At 51.6% G+C, this 22,234-nt stretch overlaps 7 protein-coding genes across 7 annotated transcripts; 4 read left to right on the top strand and 3 right to left on the bottom strand.

Moving 5' to 3' along the window:
* Positions 1–757: 757 nt before the first annotated feature.
* Positions 758–1,154, top strand: IUM83_13264 (Annexin (Annexin) Family; the record flags this gene model as incomplete). The annotated part of the gene is made up of 2 exons (XM_067937929.1): positions 758–1,029; positions 1,124–1,154. The coding sequence occupies 2 exons, from the start codon at positions 758–760 to the stop codon at positions 1,152–1,154; spliced, it is 303 nt and encodes a 100-aa protein (XP_067786840.1).
* A 3,285-nt stretch (positions 1,155–4,439) lies between these two features.
* IUM83_13263 (uncharacterized protein) lies at positions 4,440–6,201 on the bottom strand (the record flags this gene model as incomplete). The annotated part of the gene is made up of 4 exons (XM_067937928.1): positions 4,440–4,762; positions 4,910–5,172; positions 5,278–5,781; positions 5,843–6,201. The coding sequence occupies 4 exons, from the start codon at positions 6,199–6,201 to the stop codon at positions 4,440–4,442; spliced, it is 1,449 nt and encodes a 482-aa protein (XP_067786842.1).
* Positions 6,202–8,234: 2,033 nt separating this feature from the next.
* Positions 8,235–8,919, bottom strand: IUM83_13262 (uncharacterized protein; the record flags this gene model as incomplete). Its single annotated transcript, XM_067937927.1, has 2 exons — positions 8,235–8,581; positions 8,667–8,919. 2 exons carry the CDS (start codon positions 8,917–8,919, stop codon positions 8,235–8,237), a joined length of 600 nt encoding a protein of 199 aa, XP_067786841.1.
* A 5,415-nt stretch (positions 8,920–14,334) lies between these two features.
* Positions 14,335–15,705, top strand: IUM83_13261 (uncharacterized protein; the record flags this gene model as incomplete). Its single annotated transcript, XM_067937926.1, has 1 exon — positions 14,335–15,705. The coding sequence occupies one exon, from the start codon at positions 14,335–14,337 to the stop codon at positions 15,703–15,705; it is 1,371 nt and encodes a 456-aa protein (XP_067786843.1).
* A 1,243-nt stretch (positions 15,706–16,948) lies between these two features.
* On the bottom strand, positions 16,949–18,131 carry IUM83_13260 (uncharacterized protein; the record flags this gene model as incomplete). The annotated part of the gene is made up of 2 exons (XM_067937925.1): positions 16,949–16,978; positions 17,073–18,131. 2 exons carry the CDS (start codon positions 18,129–18,131, stop codon positions 16,949–16,951), a joined length of 1,089 nt encoding a protein of 362 aa, XP_067786948.1.
* An 812-nt stretch (positions 18,132–18,943) lies between these two features.
* On the top strand, positions 18,944–20,003 carry IUM83_13259 (uncharacterized protein; the record flags this gene model as incomplete). Its single annotated transcript, XM_067937924.1, has 4 exons — positions 18,944–19,042; positions 19,117–19,157; positions 19,232–19,577; positions 19,665–20,003. The coding sequence occupies 4 exons, from the start codon at positions 18,944–18,946 to the stop codon at positions 20,001–20,003; spliced, it is 825 nt and encodes a 274-aa protein (XP_067786879.1).
* A 741-nt stretch (positions 20,004–20,744) lies between these two features.
* IUM83_13258 (Endoribonuclease L-PSP) lies at positions 20,745–21,944 on the top strand (the record flags this gene model as incomplete). Its single annotated transcript, XM_067937923.1, has 1 exon — positions 20,745–21,944. One exon carries the CDS (start codon positions 20,745–20,747, stop codon positions 21,942–21,944), a length of 1,200 nt encoding a protein of 399 aa, XP_067786880.1.
* Positions 21,945–22,234: the final 290 nt, after the last annotated feature.

Raw genomic sequence — 22,234 nt, 5'->3', positions numbered from 1 at the left:
GACAAGAACTGTTGGGAGTTCGCGAGCTGCTGAACGAGCTCAGCGTGCCTCTGGTGATCCCGATGCCCCTACGTGTCGACAACCAAGCGGCACTCAATCAGTTGAACGGAGAGAAGGCGTCGTCAAAGGCAAAGCATATCGACACCAGAATCAAGTTCATCGTGCATTTCACCAAGACGGGGGTGCTGGCGCCAGAGTACTGCGAAGGGAAGAGTATGCCCGCGGACGTGCTCACTAAAGCACTGCCAGCCCCGAGGCTGCGCGAGCTGAGGGCATTGTCGGACTGTCCTAGTCTGTTTGGTCGCATCGACCGACGAGGAGGAGTGTTAAAGTGCACGCGTGCACTGCAAGCGAGCGGCTGAGGATTGGCCGCAGAAGATGCGTCGGCAGCTGCGACGTTCCCTGTCACCTGAGAGTGGTAGCGCGGTAGTAGGTGCAAGGTACCATGTAGAGGCCGAGCTGGCTACATGTAGCTGGGGCAGAGTTAAGCTCAATCTCACTCTCTCTTTTACTGCATCGTTAGCAAGTGCAATCCCGCCCGAGGGCAGGACTTTCAACAGTGGGGTGAAGAGCGCGAGCGACTACGACATTCTGCTAACTGTGCTGGTGATCCCCTGGAGCACATGGAGGACGACATTCTGCACAAGGCGACGAAGGTCCTGGCCACGACCGAGGAGTGGATCTACCGGGTCGTGATGCGCGCTCGAACGCCGACTGAAGCAGCCGTTCCCGGAAAAATGTGGCGAGGACTTGGTGGATGTCGAGCGGCGATCGGAGCGGTGACTTGAAGAAGGTGATCCTGACTGCTATGCGCGATGAGGGCGAAGGCTCCAAGAGCACGGATGAGACGACATTAATCAACATCCTGGTGCTGAGCCCAGTTGAGCACGTGCGCAGCATCGACATTGCGTACGTGGCGAACTACAAGGCGTATCTAGCGATCACTGCGGAGTTCTCTGGTGACGCCAAGTGCACTCTATTGTTCCTGGTGCACTCGGTGCTGGAGCCGGTGGAGTCGCTTGCGGAACTGTGCGAGACGACGCGAGAATGTCAGCAAAGCACGCGTATGAGGGATACTAGCGCCTGCTCGTGCGCATTTGTGTACGTGTGTCGGTGCTGCCAGGACCTACGCACGCGTATCGAGAGCGTGGTGACCGGCGAGTACTGTCATCTGCGGTTGTCGGTGTTTGTAACGGGGTTACACACACAAGTGACAACAGTCACTTGTGCATGACATTTGTCACTTATGGTTTAACAGATAAATATCTGTTATAGGTTTTAGATACTTCCTCACATTGGTGTAAGTCACACCAATGGATACATTGAAGTGGGCCACCACAATGAGTGGTCCACACCTACCCAAAAGATCCTATTGGTAGAAATCAGCATCTTTCTACCAATTAGAGACGTGCATATTGGCGGGGCTCTGACAGCCAGCCGCTGTCAACCCCTTTCATAGATGATAAACAGTTTTAGCAGATTTTAGGAGGAAGATCAATTCACAAACAATACAGTTCTCATTTTACCTTAAACTAGCTACTTGGAGTCTTATCTAAAGTTAAATTATATTTGTGTATTCAAATATAATTAACCGAAGTAATTACTCAGTACTTACGCTTCCTCATACACGTAGCGCGACGTGTAAGCTAAAGTAGTGAGTCAAGTTAGACCCACTACAGTGTTTGACGCGGCTGGGACGGAGTTCGGTGTGTTGGGGTGTAGATCGGTGGGTGCTGCTGCTGTGAGCACGCCGAGCGCGTAGTACGGAACGATCTTGTCGAGCTTGATCAAGGCGGAGTCCTTCGGCAGCGCGAAGCTGTCGCAGTTTTTTCTGGTGTGCTATACTGTCGAGCCGATGGAACGGCTCGCGGAGCTGTTTGAGAAAACTGTGTAAGGGTTACGTTGATGATATACGAGTTCAGAACAGCAGCAGCAATAGTTGTGAAGGTGGGCAAGGGCTAAAGAACTGCAGTAGCAGTGAGCAATTAGACCAGGCAAGTGTATTGCTGGCGTGTGACAATGGAACGATATGCATTTGATTGAATTAAGCTTCTGCACACCTAGCTGTCATCACTGAAAAACTGTGGAAAGCTAAATAGCTTTGCCAGCGAAAATTTGTAGGCTTAAATACCTTTCAATCGACTCTCTTGAAGAAACGTCGCAATGTTCTCTTCTGGGAGTGGCGAGCGATCCGAAACCGGAATCTCTTCCTACGGATCGACTGGTGCTTCCTCTGGTGTCGAGGGGCTCTCGCTGTCAGCTTCCTCGGGTTCATCAGCGATCTCGACCTCCTTCAAGTAGTTACCCTAGAACTCGATGGTGTAGATGGCTTCCTCTTCAGCTTTGTCGAGTCAACCAGGTTTCCATCCGAAGAGAGATCAAGCAACGAACTGCCTACCACCTCAGATGTGGCGCCTAAGTCGGAGTGAGCAGCGCCGTCTTGAATGCTGGAGACTGAAGCTGCCGGCGGGGCAGATTCATGCTCGATAATACTGCAGCTTTCCTCTTCGTTATCAGAAGCATCATCTCGTTCGATCGGCGAAACGAGTCTCTTTCGCCTCTTCTTCGGCATCGACGATGATAATCGCTTGGTTAGTGACTGTCGGCTACGCTCTCGAATGACTTCAATCTGTGCCGACTTGTACGGGTCAATTCAATTTCGGATCGGTGTATGGATATTCCCCAGCTCGCTGAACAATCGCTCGTATGTGGCTGTATTGACAGCAATTGAGAGAACGGTAAGAGCAAGCACCGGAAGTTTGCAGCGCGGATCCGCCTGCTTCATTGCGGTCCAAAACGACGGAACAAGGGCAGCGTATTCTCCAGGTCTCGCTGTTGTGGACATTCCACCGAACCAGCGGTCAAGGCTGTCGCCCAAGCCAAGCACATCACAGTCAATGTACCGGCGATAGTAATAGACAGCGAAGTGACTGATCCGACTTCGTGAGGAAACATTGGTGGCAGGAAGTATAGTGGCCTTCTTCGCGTGGATCGGATGGAGATACAACGCTAGCATAAATAGCGGTTGCTCGCAATTCATCCAGCGCTTTTCAACGCATGTCACTAGAGCCTCGCCGCACTGATCATTGGCAGCAAACTTGCGGTATATGTCAGCAAAGGACACAAAGACATCAGCGAGCGTGTTCTGGTCTCGCTGCAGTCGAAAGGAAGCGACGGAAAGTGGTCGAATTACTCGCTCTGCTTGTCAAGACGCGTCCAGAACTCACGGCACTCCAGTACTTGAAGTGACGCAGGCCATCCCTCGGTGACTCCAGCATGACGACAGGATAGAATAATCAGCACGGTTTTGGATCGCAATAACGACGCGAAGCAATCCTGCATCGAATTCCACCGCGTCGGGCACAGCGCTATCATTGCACGCGTCTTGCCATACTCCTGCAACTGGATCTCTTGAAGGAGACGCAACCATTTAGCTGAGGATGCATTTAGTGAATTTACTACAGCTGCCGCCTTACGAGCCGTGTCGCGAAAAACCGACCTCAACACTTGCTTCACAAGATTGTTAATATCGTGGGCGAAGCAGCGTACGAAAGCGATACGAGGCCACCGCAGCGCCAGAATTCGTTTCGCCCTGCCGCATTGACCGGCATCACCGGTGATGACAGCCATCCATTTGCGGTGGCCTTGTCAATCCAAACCTCGAGATCCCTCGCAATAGCGATGCCATGGTGCGCAGCCCCCACTTGATCCAGCGCAAAGGTCATCGCGCACCCAAACAGGAGAAGCTGCGCTCCCAGTAGATGCTGCTTTGCGATATTCTCCCACACATCGGACAGCAGGATCACCCGCCCACCTGTGTCCGAGCACGTCTCCTTCAAATTGGCCTCAAGCAGGAGTTGGCTTTGGCCCGCTTGCCGACGTAGGATTGGACCTCCAAATTGCCTCCGTGTTGGGAGCCATGCACTGATTCCTGGGCACAGGAACTCGAGGAGCATGACCGTTTCGTCGTACTCGATAAAAGAGCCGGAAAGGCGGTAGCGATGCTGATACATTACAAGCAGACTCTCGAACATGGCGACGTGTTCAGCAGCCCATTGTGGCGGTGATGGTGCTGCGGCTGCAGCGGGTCGTGACAGTGTAACTTGGTAGTACTTGCAGCTCCGAAGGTGGTTCTCGTAGTTTTCGCTCCTTCCTGTGAAGACATTAGGTGCTACGACCCCAGCCCTGACGCAATGCTTGCGCTTGACTTTATAGCGTTGTTTTTCTTGGTGTCTTGTCCAGCCGGATGAATTCGTTGGCGTAGGGGTGACGGGCAAGCATCCCGAAAATTCGATATATATCTATTGTTTGCCGGGCAACATAATCAATATTGCATTGCATCTGAGTTAGAGAATGAATAAATAACGCAAGACTTAGTGTGAACACAGTGAAATACTGCAATCGTGTTACAACTGCAACCACGTTACGACTGTACCTACTTACAGGCACTGCTCCACTGTCGCTACATCCCAGTACGAGCTGTTGATCTTGAGGAACAAGATCATCTCCAGCATCATGGGGGAGAGGCGGTGGCGCTCATGGCGCAGCATAGCGCGTGCGACGCTGAAGAGTCTCTCCACCATGTTTGATGTGGGAGGAATCGCCTCCAGCACCTCGTATGTGGTCGGCGCAACAGCTATCTTGCGGCGTTTGAGCGTACGCACAGAGAAGCCTTCCTTGTCCGCCGGCGTGCGGTCCACTCCTTCTGCGTGCGCTTGAATGGCTCCAGCGCAGCGACTTCGTCGTCCGTCAGCAGGGCCGCCTGATCATCAAGCACCTTGACGACCGCCTGCTCGAATACAACGGAGTGGACTATATCCGCGTCGGTGGCTATACATATATAGAACATAAAAACAACACAATTAATTAAATAAAAATCGTCAGACACATAATGAGCAGTGTTCCTTACTGAGACACTTCGTGAACGACGGGTGACTCTTGAGGGGCTCGTCAAATAGGACACGAGCGTCCAGCAGCGTAAGTCCGTCGCCCTGCAGGTGGTTTGACACGGACTCGACGCCCCGGAGGCTTGACAGCAGCGCCTCCAGCTTGCGGTGGGCTGAACGGGACGGGAGAAAGTCCGAGAGCTCCTCGTCGTCAGCTGAAATAAACTCGCGGAGCCGAAAATAGCGGTTGAGCATCGAAAAGGTCGATGGCCAGCGCGTGGCTTGTCTGAGGACAGCGGCCAATGGGGTCTTGGCGCAAATTTAGGAAAATACCCAAAACCAATTTAGTACCAATACAAAACCAAAACAAAATAGCGGATAGAGTACTTACCGCAACTTGGCTGCTTGCTTCAACGTCCGCAACTTACGCATAAGTTGCTGTACTTCTTCGAGAACGCTGTCGTGGGGCTCCAAGTAGTCTCGCACGGCCAAGTTCAGGCGGTGGCTGGCGCAGCCGATTAGCGGCACCCCAAGTAGGTTCACCAGCCGCTTGTTTACCCCGCAGTTGTCGCCAACCAGGAATAAACATCTGGAGATAGACTTACCAAAAAAGGGTAGAAACCTCTTGATCGCCGTCAGATGGCCCTCAACGTTCAACTGGTCGTCAGGCTCATTTATGACGGGCGCTAAGGACAACAGCGGGTACTGGGGACCTGCCGCCGTCTTGAAGCAGCCATACGCCGCCATATAGTGCTCCGTGCCGTGGGTCCATCCGTCAAGGACGAGGCCAAAACGCTCGGGCATGGCGTCGCCGATCATCTTCTTCACAGCCTTGGTCACGGCCTCCATGATGGTGGTCAGGGTCTCCACGGAGATGGGATTTAGCTTCGTGTACCTACATAACAGACGGTATTAGAACACACGTAAACCGCCACAATAGATACGAAAATACTTACTGTCGCGTTTCCTTGGATTCGCAAAACGACAGCGGGAGATTGCCCGTGACAACCCAGCGCAGCCACGCGTAGCGGTTCGAGGCCTTCTGGGTGACCCATGGCAGTAAGGTCCCCGTCGCAGCAACACTGGCATCGCGCATGTCTCGCTCGTAGTTGGGGTGAGCCGCCCGCACGTGCGAGACCAAGTTGCTGTAGCCCGACCTGGGCGCGTGCTTGCGGCGCATTACACAAGTCTTGCAGGCATAGTAGCCCGTTGGCTCTCCCTCCTCATCCAGACAGGGCTTAAAGTAGAAGGCGGCAATCTGCCTGGGGGAGAAGGTAGATCTCGGGGCGGGGCCAGCAAGGAGATTGTCGGTCATGGTGCTAATGGGGAGTGGTGATGCGTGTGTAGGGTGGGAGTTTAATCGAATGTGAGGCGTTGCCGCAAAGTTACGTTGGCAGAGCGAGATTTTTGACCACAACTAATGGTTGGCGCAGGAAGAGCAGAAATACAATACCGAAATTTAGATTTCGGTCACATAAATTTCGGAGAAAACAAGTAGCGATGCCTAAAATAAAGTATTGTATCCGAAAATACTGTTATATTTTCGGGCATTATTTTTTTTCGGGATGCCTGGTGACGGGCCATGCTTGGTTTGCACTTGGAGAGCGATGGAACGCCAGTTCGGAAATGAGCTGACAAGCTTGCTGTGGATTGAGAGAGAGCTTCACGCAGGCCAAGTTTGTCTGCAAGGAGCACCCTCTGTCACGGTGACAGACATCAACCACTGCACTGGTGACAGTAGGTCCAAACTGATCGGGTGAGCAGTAACGTACCGGTATGTTCAAGTCCCACCGAAGTTCTATTAGGCCCGTTCTTAAGTTCCCGGGACGAATCCTGAGAAAACACCGTCCCAGAGTCCCAAAATAAGAATGACAAGTGGGAATTTTGTGTTTTGAACACAACCTTACGGATGTCATAGCCCTACAATACAGCTTAAAAATTTCAGCAAATTTGACACCATTCATTATTCACAGTTACGGCGATGAAGACATGGTGCAGCAACTACTGATGCAGTGCGATCAAGCGGCAGGTGAGTACGCGGAGCAGGTGAGTGTGTGGGCTCTGGTATACATGGATGCATTGAACCAACGTAGTGAAAAAGCTATACGGCCACCCTTTCTGTGGCATGAATACGTTGTTGGGGTGCTAGCACGCCCTGGGCGCTTTCAGCGTCGATACCGTATGAGCTTCGATGCATTCAGCCAATTGTGTAGTCTGCTAGAGCCTAAACTTCGTGTTCTGCATCCATACTCAACTGTTTGTGTTGAAATCGTCTTGCATTGTATGTTGCGGTGGTTAGCCGGGGGCTCATACGAAGACATTTCCGCTATTGTCATGATGTCTGTACCTACGTTTTTTCGTTATGTGCATTCTGGTATGTGTGCGTTACTTGCATGTGAGGAATTGGCTATAAAGTTCCCTAAAACGAGAGATGAGATGAAAGCACAATGCGAAGCATTTGCTACAAAAAGTTCGGATGGGCTGTTGAGAGGTTGCGTAGGAGCTGTGGATGGATGGTTGTGCAGAATTAAAACTCCCTCTAAACGTGAAGCAGCTCACGTAACATCTTATTTTTCTGGCCATTATCACTGCTATGGTGTCAATGTACAAGCTTCATGTGATCATCTATCTCGTTTTACATCGTTTTCCATAAAGTGCCCAGGGGGTACGAACGATGTGCGAGCCTTTCAATTATCTTCATTGCATAACGTATGTTCAAATCTTCCACTCGGCCTATGGTGGGAGACAACGCATACATACCTACAGAAGGAATGCTGACTCCATACACGTATGCTGACGGAATGAATGAAAGTAAAGATACGTTTAATTTTTTCTTAGTCCGTTACGTATCAGGATCGAACAGGCGTTTGGACTAATGGTTACCAAGTGGAGAATTCTTAAAAAAACCACTTGAAGTATCCTTAAAAAATGTTCCTAATCTAGTCCATACAATTATGCGGCTTCATAATTTCTGTATCAACAGTCGAGAAAATGGATATGGCAGTGCAGTCGACGTCAAGCGGATTTTTGTGCAGCACCAAAACGATACCAGAGAACTTGGCTACATTCCCTCAAGCATTGAAGTTACAAGCGAACGGCCCCGAACGTGTGTTCTTCGAGACGATATTTGCAAGTTTAGTTGGACACAAGGCAACCGCAGACCTCAATACAACATCGACCGCAACACGTTGCCGCGATCAAGCGACGTACCAATATAACAAGAGACAATATCGCATAACACATGAGTTAATACAAACAGCAGCATCAGCACAATATAATCACAGCAACAAACATACAAAAGTAGGCCCCAACCATTTTTATTTGCATCGAGTAGGACAACTAGTCCTATTACAGGCATGCCTCCATCTCGTTGCGCAGCTTTGCAATGCAGCACCGCAATTCTACAACCTCTACGTCGTCATGAAGGCGCCCTGCTTCTGTGAGCTCGGAGAGGCGGCGGCGCATTTCGGCAAGTGACCGCTGCAGACTGACCAACAGCTCGATGCCTTCTTTTTTTTCGCGGATAGCGGCCGCCCGCATCGTCACTGCATGTTCTGTTTCGCTTCGAGCATCTTTTTGACGCTTTAGCGTCATGCTTTCATCAAAGAAGGCGATCTGGCGCTTTGTCAGAAACGTCCTCTCTTCGTTGAACAGCAGCTCCATCAACCCGTCAACCACGCCGTTCCCACGTTTACCTATTACACATTGCAAAATATAAACACACGGGTAAATAGTTATTATTCAAAAATATTTTTAATGCAATGTCAGAAAAAATATTACCCATGCGTTCTTGAGGCGGCTTGGCAATCATCGTCTGAGAAGTCGATGCAATCTCCATGGAATCCGCAGCAATTGAGGCGGGCAACATGTGGATGATGCATTTGTGGAGGTTTGGGCGACTGATGGTGGTCAGTAGATGCAGGTAGTAGACGTCCATGCGTCCACCATGAAATGCAGCGAAAGGTTTGTGGTTTCCCGACTTCGTGAACATCGCATACACCTCGCGGTACTTGCACGTCAGGCTCTTCCACATTGCCCACAGCTTGGCGCCATCGTGCCGGCGGAAGTTCGCGGCGTCGATACTCCCAAACTCGTTCAGCAGGTGCAGGATAGCGTTGAAGCTTTCATTTTCCTCATCGTTGTAGTCGCTAGTCACATGATTCCACATGATCGAACCGCATCCAGGAGCACGGGTGTCCAGAGCTTCACGACTAGCCAGGTCACCAAGACTTGCAAGTCGCTCACAGTGAACATCCGAAAACAGTACATTGAGGAGCCTAAACACAATCCACCGTCTTGCGATCGGCTACCCCTTGTTGAAACGGATCCTCCGTCACCCCAGTTGCTTGAATCGTCTCAGAAACGATGAGCGAGGCCCGGAGAGCGGCCAAGTACGCCGCCTCGTTAAGCGAGGCAGGAGAAACCTTAAGGCGGCGGCATTCTGCCCGCAGTGCGTTTGCTCCCCGCGTCTTGTACGTCGCCATCGCGCCTTCGACTCGATCTAGCTCCTCCATTTTCGACTTGGCTGCTTTGCTTGGGGTCTTTTACGAAGTCTCCCACCACTCGTCCCGCTCCCAACGACGCGAAAAAAAAACTCGGGACCTGTGGGACTTGGGAGATGCCTCCCCCCTGCCAACCGGATGCGTGGACCAATCACAATGCGTTATTTAGTCCCGGGACGTGGGAGCGGGAACTTAAGAACGGCCCTTAGGCCCATTTTTTTCCACAAAAGTCCCGGGAATTGGCCATCAGATGATACAGGTGTCATTTCCCAAAACCCGACGTTACCAACCCTGCTTCAACCCAGTGAATTACCTGCACGCAATCACCTTGATACTTTCCACCAGGTGGACTTCTCTGAGAGACCTTCCACTGCAGAAATTTCTTCTTAACGACGGCTTTCAAATGACGGTTAGCATACAAGTCCCAAATCTGCATGATGGAGGTCAATCCGGCGGGGATGAATTCGTACACAAGAACCTTTTCGCTCATATACCCAATAACCTTTTCACAAGTGTGTGCGGAAGCTGCGTCCCAGACAATACCAACTTTCTTGTTGGGAAAAAGACTAATCAGGAAGTTAATATACATTTTGGCAGTGGGGGTATCCATCCAATGTGATGGTTGAAAGTGGATACTAGCGTCACCACCTTCATTTCGCCAGGTTTGATAATCGACGAGCTAGTGTCTCATTCTGCGTAGCAGTCATCACAATGAAAGGCAACTTGATATTTTAGTGATCTGCCGCTAGTGACCATCTTGATCGAATCAGTCAAGTATCGCACGCGATCGCTCAATCATGCTTTTCAGAAAAAGGATCCATTGTGGATAATACGAGGCGTTTGTAGTCCAGTTTGAGAATGCTGTATAGTGTACGCCAAACACGCGACATGTGACTTCAGCATCCATATTCCCAAGCAAAGGGTGGAGGTAGTATAAAATAGCAGCCTAGCGCCCCTTCCAGGTGAAAGTACTGTAATATCTGGCGGTAGCACGAGGTGATCGAGATGGCTTTCCATCGTCGACATCTATCGTAGCAAGAACAACATCTATAACACCCTTGACGACATCGCCGCAAGCCAGTAGAGCTGCTTCTGCTTGATCCTGGCTTCCGATGCTTTGAGATCAATGGTATCTCGCGATTCCCGCGGTACTAATCTGAAGTAGGCTGAAATAGGAGTTGGGAACTGGGCTCTAAAGCCATCTTGTCAGAACAGTGGTGAGGGAGAGAGACAGCGGAGACACGATGTATGCCGCAGAATTTCGATGGAGAGCTGTGGTTAAAGCCACCCAGCCCTGCTGAGTGGCACCTTGACTTGGCTTAGCGTAGAGATTAGTATCAGGGCACAACGTTCTAATATCGAAAGCAGCTAGCGCGGCTACGATGCGCTCTTCTGCTCTCGCGTAGAGGTCATCAAAGCTGCCCTCTGGGTCGAAGCGAAACTCCGCGTCCTCGACACGGACACAGGTTCTGCTCGTCCTGTTGGATTCCTCCTATTTTGACTGATATCTTGGCTAGTGTTTGTATAGCCGCTTGCTCGGTGGATTTATTTGTGCGGACTTCCTCGGAATGCCGAGGTTGGACCTGACATTTCAGCCTATTTAGAGACTAAATTGATTCCGACTCTAAAATAGCTTTGACGTGATGCTGCATAAGCCCGATTATAATTAGGGGTGCCCAAATCTAAATAAGGGATGGGTCGAAATAAATAAGGGTTCCCGTCTCTAAATAAGGCACTAAATCAGCCGATTTACTATCCGATTAGACATTCTGAGTGCTTTTCACAATAAATGGCGATTTAGTTGTTACGCATTTTATTTGTGAGGTACGGTACATAATATGTCCAGATTACACACAATTCTGACCTTAGGTATCTTTTTAAAAGCCCAAGCACAGATAAAACCACGATCGATACTGCATGTCTTCGAAGCGTGCTCAACAGTCATGAGGATGGTCGGATCAACGCAAGAAGCGTAAATCCTATCAGCGATCATCAGTGGTGTCCCACAAGCAAGGAGCCACTCTGAACATGCATCTAGCCTTCATGTACGAACTGACGTAACCAATTGCGGATCCGTTGAAGAGCCAAAAGCCAGCAGAGTGCTTGGGCTCGTATTCATTTGAGTATTGAATAAAAACGAGCCTCTGTTCTTTGCGTTCACTCTGAACGTAGTTAGGCTATTGGTGTAGCCCCAGTCAACTTGTGATTCTCTTCACTCGCATGATACCATGTGCATGAAAGTGCCTCCACTAGCGTGCCGTCTTTCGCGTCCAAGCGCCATCGCAGTAGCAATATGTTGAAGGTTCGAAGGATCTTTCTTGGTACAAGACGTGCGAGCAGTAACAGCATCACTGAGGATGCCTGGTAAACGTGTTCCCCGTAGTAGAGATATCCTGTGAGCAGCAGCGCCTCGACCGTTGTGCATCGCTTGCCGTTGTAGGTTACGTACGCGATATCGTCGCAGTCCCGGAAAAGTCGTTTGAATGGGATGCCGATACAATGCCTCTCGAAGGTGGTGAGATCAACCTGTTGCGTGGCTAGCTTCTTTTCGGAAGCAATGCCGTCTATTTCCTTTTTCGTGACTTTCTGAAACGAGCCGCTGTCCTTCAAATTGTGAAGCTCTGTCAAGACGAGTGATCGCACGACACTTTTTGCTTTTGGAGTAACCTTCGCCACGGTGAAGGAAATGGCCAGCGCGACGGTGCCCAAGCCGACAGCCATTATTGCAATCACGGACGCCATGTCAACAGTGAACAAAATGCACGAGTCGTTCAAACCGCAGAACTTTGCCCCGCGAGATGACGTCTTGCGCAAGATTTCTGCGTTCTTGGTAATAATCGACTCGAACGGTGTGCGCTTCACTGATAGCAGAATTGACCCCACGCAAATCGTGGTTACTAGCTGCATTGTCTCCCATGTTAGGCGAAAGTGTCGGTCCAGTTGTTGACTACCCGATCGAGCCTTCAGTAGATTAATAAACGAGTACGAGAACGCAAACGTGCAGCACGTGAGGTTTGCGATCGACTCCCCAGTCAGCGTACCCGTCGCAAGTCCGATCATATACAAATCCGAGTAGAAGACGAGATGGTAGATGATCTGAGCGAGGTATACAACTTGCATATGTCCATTCTGGCAGCGATACGCCCAAATCTGTGTGAGCAGCACAGATCGTTTGTGAGGCATCACCTGATAAAAGCACACAATGCCCATCAGGAGTATCTGCGCAACTACGAGAGCAGGCAATATGTTGATATCGACAGTATCTGCATACCGGGTGCGGAACGAGTTGACAACCATGCCGGCGCGACCAGGCTGATCCTTCGAAACGTAGTTCAGCCACTCCCACAGCGAGTTGAAGTAGTTGTGGATGCACACGTCGCCCGTACTACACAGCGGGATATCGTCCGGTGAGTGCACCATCAACCCGTATGACTCCCAGTGTGTTGACATCTCGCAAGTGTGCTCGATGAAAATGCCCGTCGAGTTCACCTCGCGCACACGACAACCACCAAAGTAGCCCCGAAGAAGAGGCTGAGTGACGGTTGTCGCTGGATATTTCGTGGTACCTGCAGGAGCTTCACGTGATACTCGAGGTAGGCTGCTGGAAAAACTGTACGGGAACACTGTCAAACTATCAGGAACAGCGCGCAAAAAGTCTTCTCCATGGGTGAGCAGAGCTACTTTAGAACCAACGAGATCATCGTCAATGGTGACTGCAGGACGACATTCGGTGTAGTCCGGGAAAATGTTGATGTCCACCGCAGACATTTTGCCAAAATTCGCGTCGCCCACAATCGACGGGAACTGAAAGAGCCGCGAGACCGTGAGTATGCTCCATCTAGTGTCGCACCCGTCCGTGCGGCCAACGGAAAGCTCAAGTTCGCGCACCATCTGCGGTGCAACGCTGAGACTGAGTGTATAGATGATGTCGAGTATTTGCTGAGCTGTGCCCGTGGCCACGTTGTGCGTGGCTCCCCAGTCGTTTGTGCCGCTCTGACAAACGACTCCATTGGTATCTAGCGATTCTCCGAGAGCGATGACTTCGGGGTTTAACGAGCTGAAATCGTATAGCGATTCGACTGGGCCTTGGGCGACGAAAGCGTTGAAAACCGGGGAACTAACGAACGCGCTGCCGTTGAACAGCGCGAACTTGAGCAGCGTGATCTTACACGAACCGATGCATCCAGAGCACCCGCCGGACATCGTCAAGTCTTGTTCCGTGAATGCAAAGAAGCTGTCCGTGGCCTTGATGAGAACGGATCCACCGGAGAAGTAGTTCGTGGCGGTGAAGAGCAACACGAGCGCGACGGGTCCGAGTAGGACCCGCCCCGCTACGGCCAGACACGCCGCGATGACGGACGGGTGAAGGAGACTTTTCCAGTCGCGTGTTTGCTGCGTGAGTTTTTGCTGGATGTTGTATTCCGTCGCCCAGTGCGGTGTCGAGCCAGTCGCACCATCTTGACCATCAGGTTGGTGAACCATCGCCTCGCGGGGACCTTGCCACCGCTTTGTTCGTGAACTGAGCTGCTGGTGTGAGAACTGTTTCGAAGCGAGAACGTTTAAAAGTAGTTCGATTGCATTGTGCGACTTCCGTCGGACGTTGGGTGGGAGAATGAATGACAAAAAGCAAAACCTTCACTTTATATATATATAACTGTGTTTTAGACGGTAGTGTCGTTCGCCAGACCATGTGCAGCTATATATATATACGTGCTGCAGTGAGATTCAGGCCGTACTACCAGGTCTTGCAGCAACGTGAAATTGACGCATATTCGTGGCGCCAAACGAAAACTATTCGCAAGAGAGCAACAATTCGCAGGACGGCCTAGCTTGCTGCATGTACGGTACAGTGTACCAGCTTAAATTAGCCAATCAGACCCATCCACACGTGGGGGGCCTGCAGGTCAGCAAGCCTAAACTTCTTCTGGATTCCTGCGGCCCAAAGGATGTCTAGTATCGAGACGGAGGCCGACGACAACTCTCCATTGGAGCCTGCAGTCGGTAGGACCGATGACGCGGGACCTGATATTGGCCAGCAGGTGCACGACTTCCCGCAGGACGCCTCGGACGAAGCCTTTGGCCAGTTCCTACGGGAGCACCACGCCAAGAAGCTGCGGGCTGCATGCACCCAGTTAGGCCTGCACCCGCAGGCCGACCCATCGACCAACCATAAGGATGGCTACATCACGTTACTGGGCCAATACCGACGCGCCCGTCTGCGCGGAGAGGTATTTTCAGGATATCCTAGGATCAAGTCGAAGCAGAAGAAGGGACCTGCCACAATTGAGGTGGATGGCAGAACGAAGCACTGCGGCTTCAGACTGGCCAATGTGTTGTTCAGTCCTACCTTTTTTTGTAGGATGGTCGAGTCCGGGGCTCTACCTTCTACCGGTTTGGAAGTTGATACCGTCGACGGTAGAGCCAAGTTCTGGAGAGAAGTGGCGATGGCCTTCGCGAGTGAAAACCCACAGTTCGATGTGGTGGTGGGTCAATCGGGTCCATACGAGGGGATCGACCCGAGACTGGCACCACACCATTCGTCCGCCAAGTTGTGTGCCATTTGGAAGGACATGACAACTCGATACGAGGAAAGCTTGGCTCGATGGAAGCAGCTTGGTACGGACAAGGTAGGCTTCGCGCATTTCTGCGGAGACTACTTGGATGGGCTGTACTTGCACGACTGGCTGCAGATCCGACCGATTCCGCTGGACCCGGAGCAGGTAAGGGCCTCGAAACGAGCGAGGACTGGTAATGTTCAACAGGGGAACGAGAGCACAACGTCAACAGGTGCCGATTCGGACGTAGAACGGCGGAATTTCTTGACCCCGCATGATGTTGAAGCCGCTACTCAAGATCAAACTTCGAGTACAGGTAAAACCCAAGTACCAATTCTGCGCGAATTCGTGGTGAACCCCAGTGCAGCTCAAGCGCGTGGACACCGCGAGCTTTTTACTACGAGGCATTTGCCAACGCAAAGGCGTATTCTGCCGCGAGCGGGCCCAAGTCAGACCGCTGTACAGCGTCAGAGTGTGCAGACTCAAGTGCAGCAGGAGACTCCAATACCACGCCAGAGTCCAGGAACACTGGAAGAGGGGCTACTGCGTATTCTTGATGCAAACTCGGAACGTCGTGTGAATAAGTACGACGGGGTTATTTACTCATCTCAAGCGGTGCGCGACACCATGTCGGCTATCGAAGCTCTGAAGCGGGGCAGGTTTGATAGTGCTGTCATCGCACAAGCCGAAGAAAGCATGGACGCTATTGTGCAGGTCTGGCTTCGAGAGCTGGACAAGGCGGGACAAGGAAGAGGGGATTAGTCTTTTCCGTGTGGATGGATAATTCCCACCATCGTAAAACAGTTCACAGCATTTTATTTGTAAGATCGGAGCTATGGCTTGGAACGATCTCTTGTACCTTGAATTCTATCGTGCTAGGCTACAGGGACAGCTCCTTTTAACCTGTGATTCTCTTCGCTAGCATGATACCATGTGCAAGACCTTGCTTGCGAGAGAATACCACTTTTCGGGTCTACACGCCAACGAAGTAGCAGCACATTGAAGGTGCGTATTATCACTCGCGGCATTATACGCGCCAGCAGTAACAGCATAACGGAGGATGCCCGATAGACATGTTCTCCGCAGTACAAATTTCCCGTGAGTAGCAGTGCTTCGACTGAGGTGCAGCGCTTGCCGTTGTACATGGCGTACGCAATGTCATCGCAGTCGCGGAAAAGTTTTCTGAAGGGACCACCGATGCAGTTCCTCTCGAATGACGTTAGTTTTGCGGGTAATGCAGGTCCATGCTTCGTACCGGCCGATGCGACCACTTCAACTCTTGTCATGTTCCGAGCAGATTCGAGACTTCGCGGCCAGACCAGCGAATGTCTGGATGACCAGGAACGGATAGATGTCACGACCGTGGACTTTAGAAAAAGTGTCCTGTCCGCATACGCGATGATGGCGGCTACGAAAGCTAAGGCGATGGACGCCAGCGTCACAGCGGTAGGGATATTGACTCTAAACAAGACACAAGCATCGTTCAAACCGCAGTACTTGGCACCGCGAGTGGATGTCTTGCGCAATATTTCGGCGTTTTGCGAAAGAATAGACCCAATGGGTATGCGCTGCATGGATCTCAAAAGCACGCCAACACAAAACGTGATGGCGACTTGCATCACCTCCCAGGTAAGTCGAAAGTGACGATCCAGTCGCTGGTCCCCGGAGCGAGCCTTCAGTAAATTGATGAATGAGTACGAAAAGGCGAAGAAGGAGCAAGTGAGGTTAGCGATAGAAGCTGTTGTCAAAGTACCCGTCGCGAGCCCGAGCATGTACAAATCCGAATTGTACACGAGGTGATACGTGACTTGCGCGAGGTAGACCACCTGCATGACGCCGTTTTGGCACCGATACGCCCAAATCTGCGTTAGTAGAACGGATTGCTTGTGCGACATCACTTGGTAAAGACTGATAATGCCTGAAGCGAGCATTTGGGCTACCACAAGACCTGGTAAGACACTAATTGCGACTCGATCTACATAGCGGCTGCGAAACGTGTTCAGGTTCATACCGACACGGTTGGGCACGGTGGTGTCTATGTAGTGCTCCCATTCCCATAATGAGTTGAAAAAGTTGTGAACGCAGACATCTCCAGTGCTACAGAGTGGAATATCGTCCGGAGAATGTACCATCAGTCCATAGCTGACCCAGTGTTTTGAGATTTCGCACGTGTCTTCGATGTAGACACCAGTGGTATTCACCGCGCGAACACGACAGCCTCCGTAGTAGGCTCGGAAGTAAGACTGCACGACACTCGTCGCTCCGTTTTTCGTTTTCGATTTGTCGGCTGGTGCTGAGCGGGAGACATGAGGCAGACTACTCGTGAAACTGTAGGGGAACAGCTTCAACTCATCGGGAACCACTTCCAATAGGTCCCGGCCGTTCGTGTCCAGTGCCAGCTTCGAACCCACAAGTTCGTCCGTTATCTCGACTACAGGGCGGCATTCCGTGTAATCAGGGAAGACGTGAGTATCCACGGCAGGAACCTGTCCGAAATCCTTGCTGCCTTGAGTTGTCGGGTACTGGAACAACCGCACAACCGACATCATGGTCCACCCCGTAATGCAGTCTTCGGCGTGCTCGATGGCTAACTCAAGCTCACGCATCATCTGTGGCGAGAGATTGAGCTTGGCCACCTTGATAATGTTGTATAGTTCCTGCGCAGTGCCCGTGACAACGATCGGTGCGGTGCCCCACTCATTTTTGCTGCTTTGACACAGCGTGCCGTTCTTGTCCAGGGCCTCTGAGAATGCGAGAACCTCGTCACTGAGAGAGCTGAAGTCGTACAGCGTCTCATTCGGAGGCAGCGCGGTGAAGGTGAAGAACGGCGGTGCGGAGGTGATCGCCACATTCTCGATCAACTTGTACTTGAGCATGGCGATTTTGCACGGGCCAAGGCAGCCCGTGCACCCACCAGCCATGGACGGATCTCGCTCCGTGAAGGCGAAGATGCTTTGGTTCGCCTGGATGAAGATTGTGGCATGCGATAGGTAATTCGTGGTGGTGAACAGCACAATCAACGCGAGCGGCCCGACGATAACGCGTCCCGCGACAGCAAAGTATGCAGCGATGGCAGCCGGTCGGAGAAGAGACTTCCAGCCGTTGGCCCTGCGATACTCCGCCTGTTGGCGGTAGTACGACTCCGCCCAGTGCTCGGAGACACCTTCGTTGTCAACAGGACCGCCCATCTAACTGCTGTGGAGCCGACTCAACTGCGTGTGTGGCCTGGACAGCGAAAATAGTTCGAATGGCAGTTGGTCCTGAGGTGATCAGACCGGGGAGGTTTCAATGGTGTGCATCCTCATGTTGACGCTCTGGTCCGTCAGGCTGAAGCATTTTTACCTCATGTGCCATTATTGAGATATACCCGTTGAATACGATCTGTGATGTTCCGTGTTTATAAAGCCTGTTATTGTGAATAGCCTGTTTGTTTTACAAATTATGCTGCTATGTTGACCCATCCAGTTGAGATTGAAATAAAATGCCTACTCTTTTGCGTATTGTGCCTGTCACAGAGGTTCTATCTCATTTAGTGTACCTTGCATACAATATCATACAATGGTATCGCTGCTAGTTAAATTTTCTCGTGGCAATGTGACGGACCACCACGTCAATACAATCGCACTGGTATACATTCGAATGTGCTTTTTTCTCTCTGGTCTAAGTGTTCCGAGGCTGGTTGGCTAGGTACGGCTGACAGTAATTTATTATTGCGCTCTCCCGCTAAATACGCATGACGGACGTATTCTGGAATTAGTTCAAAAATACGGACGTATTCTGGAATTAGTTCAAAAATACGGACGTAATTTGGAATTTCCTTTTTAAATGCGCCTTAAATGGCTCATCGGTTCTCCCTGACGATACCGGTATTGTATCGGTTCTGGCTTTTGAGGATACCGGTACTGTCCCGGTTTCTGCAGTTCAACAAACGTAAACGTCAACGAAGCAGTCGCAAAGTCTCCGATTCCCTGCTCCGTGTAGGATGTCTCCCTCGCTCTCCATGGACGCCGTCGCCGCGGTAGAAGACGCATTTCTGCGTGGCGAATGGACACAGGCGCTCAACGACAGCCGCAGCATTCTCGCGGCACGCATCGTGCAGGTACAAGGCAGCAGTTTTGTACCCGGTAGCGCTTCTCTAAATCGGTTCTCTAACCTTTTTAACACCTCGGTCAGCTCCGACAAGAAGAAGATGAGGCAACAATGACGACGGAAGAGTGGGTGTGATTACGTATTATTTATTAATTATCCGGGGGGTGCTTAAAGCGTTATCTTGCTGTTTTTTTCGTAGGGAACGCGTGCTGTCCGTGTATCTCCAGGCTGTGTTCGAGCTGGACCTGGACGACGAAGTGGAGACAGCGGCCACAATTGTTGGGGCTCTTGCACCGCTACCAAGTGGGATTGCTATACAATGGAGTAAATTCCTGGTGGCCATGAACCGCCGACCCATGGCGACACAGGCTCTGCGTGACCTGCTGGGATCTTTCGCTGTGGGCGGAGGAGAGAACTTCAGTACAGAGCAATACGCCGCAGCTGCCGAAGTGCTGGTGTTGCAGTTGCTGCTGCCCGATGAGGGCATTGAAGCTGCGCGGGAGTTTGTAACCGGAGATAGTGTGCTGGATGACGGGGTGAAGCTGGTAAGTGGAGATTGGAGACTGAAGTTTAGAGGTGAAGCTGATGGTGTTTGCTATGTTTTTTTTCTTTTTTACTATTTGATGCTTTAGCAACTGCTTCGTCGGATTCAAGCGGCGCACTTGGCTGCTCAAGAGGCTGGCAAGGTCGCAGAGCAGACTTCGACAACGACCCAGGCACCGACGAATCGGACGAATACCGTATCCTACCAGTCTGCATCGAGTGACCGGAACGGGCCGCAGCAACGTAGCGCGGATGAAAGCGATGACAGCTCGTGCTACGTCATGATCGGTGGAACTGCTATTGCACTGGCAGTCGCAGCCGCTGGAGCGCTGCGCTACCGGGAGAAGATCCACGAGTGCGTCTCTGGTGCTATTCCGGTGATCTCTAAGGGTCTTGCGGATGCGAAGTATGCTCTGTTCGAGGCGTGATGAAGGACGCGAGCACAACAAGGATAACGACATTATCCACAATGCCAGCAGCCGAACCAAAACTTATAACGCTCAGCAGACCCCCGTTTAATATTCGCAGTGAAATCATCTTACTAGAATTGCTAGAAGCGAGCTATTCTCAACGATGTTTTCAAACGATGGGTCCTATTTGAGGGTCTTCAACCTGTCGTCGTTCCGGGTTAACTTCATTCGTAGCTCGACAAGCTTCACTGGACAGTCAAAAGTCAACAGCAAGCAGCTTTACGAAATTCAAGTGCTAGCCGTGCAGCACTTCATTATGAAACATGTCATAACGCTTCTTACATATATCATCTACACTAAACGTCAACGTACGTTGGCCAGCACGCGAGCTTGGGGTCTTCACTTGATGTATTTTGTCATTCTCTTGTTCAGTATCGTATACCGGTAGCCTGTCAGAGTGCGTTTGCCAATTCGCGTCCGCCGTCCCATTCACTTTGACGAAGCGTAGCGACATGCGAATCTAGGTGGAATGGACAAATCCGATGCTGCTGAAGTTTTCAATTCGTGTTCGTGTCCGCCAATCCCTGATAATTGGTTACATCAGTCCATTCATGACGCAATACCATGCCGTCATTTTGGACATGACGCAATACTTGTTTCGGGTCTTTCGAGGCTCCGGCGGACAAAAGCGTAGTGGTTCATTGCGCAATTCGCCACTCAATCAAGAAGCTCTCAACAACAACGCAAAATCCCCACATCATGACCACGCCGTCAATCTACTCGACCTTCAAGCACAACGTCTCGGGGGAAGAGCTCCGCGGCTACGTGCAGATAGTGCGTGTTGGGGGCACCGCCTACGTCTCCGGCCAAGTCTCTCGCGAAGGTGAAAAGCTCGTGGCGGAAGGTGACTTCGCCGGACAGTGCGACGCCGCATTCGCAAACGTGGACAAGTGTCTGAAGATGTGTGGCGCCACACGCGATCAAATCGTGCACTCGGAGGTGCTCGTGGTTGAGTTGGCCAAGAACATGGAGGTGTTAGAGGCCAAGCACAAGCAGTACTTCGGTTCTCTCCGCCCAGCATGCACTGTGTGGGGTGTCAAGGAGCTCTATCACCCGCACATGCTGGTGGAGATCAAAGTCACACTGCGTTTTGACTCGCCAGCGCACCGCAAGTGCCTCGGGCTCGACATGCCGTGGGAACAAAGCTTTGGTATGGGCCAAATCGTCGTGTGCGGCCAGACCGCGGAGGTGTCGGGCCAATTTGACCACGACAATGAAGGCAACGAAACCGGAGGTGGCGACTTTGCCGCGCAGTGTGAGCAAGCTTTCAAGAACGTCGATGCCCGACTGGCGCAGATGGGCGCTTCGCGCAGCCAGATCGTTTATACGGAGGTGTTGGTCGTCGACATCCTCGACAATATGTCTATCTTCAACGACGCGCACAAGAAATTCTTCGGTTCGCATCGCCCCGCGAGCACTTGCTGGGGCGTGACGGAGCTGGGCCAGCCTCATATGAAGGTGGAGGTCAAGATCACTGTGCGCCTGGACCTACCGAAGAAACCAAAGACGTTTTCTCACGGTGTCGCGTGGGAGGACGCGCACAACTACAGCCAGGCGATTGTCGCCAACGACACGGCGTGGATCTCGGGCCAGTTTGCTCACGACGCCGAAGGAAACCCGGTTGGCGAAGGTGATTTCGAGAAGCAGTGCGAGGCGGCGTTCGCCAACCTGGACAGGTGCCTCGCAGCGATAGGAGCCACGCGCAGCCAGGTCGTGCATGTCGGTGAGATGGTCGTGGGGCTTCACGAGAACTGCCCCAAGCTCAGCGCCGCCCACAAGAAATTTTTCGGTGAGCACTTGCCGGCAAGCACGGTTTGGGGTGTCACCGCTCTCGCTCTTCCCTTCATGATGGTGGAGATCTCGGCCATCGTGCGTTTCGACGCACCCCTGCAATCGTAAACCAGACTTCTTCTGCTGACAAATGTGCTCAAATCCGGTGAAGATATTACTCGAGATTGATAACTTAGTGTAGCTGTTAGTGTTCGTCGCGAGCGCACCAAAGCAGGAGGTAGAAAACACCACAGCAAATATGCAATTCAAGATGGAGTGAGTCTGCGCCATATCCATGTTGAGGCTTCCCTACTTCCACCCTGCTCCAGTAGGTTGCCATCGACAGCCTGCCACTCGGTCCGTGATCTTCAACAATAACGCCGCAAATGTATGCGGATCCCCAACAGGTTTCGGAGAGT

The sequence above is a fragment of the Phytophthora cinnamomi genome (assembly GCF_018691715.1).
Source record: "Phytophthora cinnamomi strain GKB4 chromosome Unknown Contig63, whole genome shotgun sequence".
NCBI lineage: Eukaryota > Oomycota > Peronosporomycetes > Peronosporales > Peronosporaceae > Phytophthora > Phytophthora cinnamomi.
The sequence above is the reverse complement of the archived record's forward strand: the minus strand, read 5'-3'. Positions and strand labels throughout refer to the sequence as shown.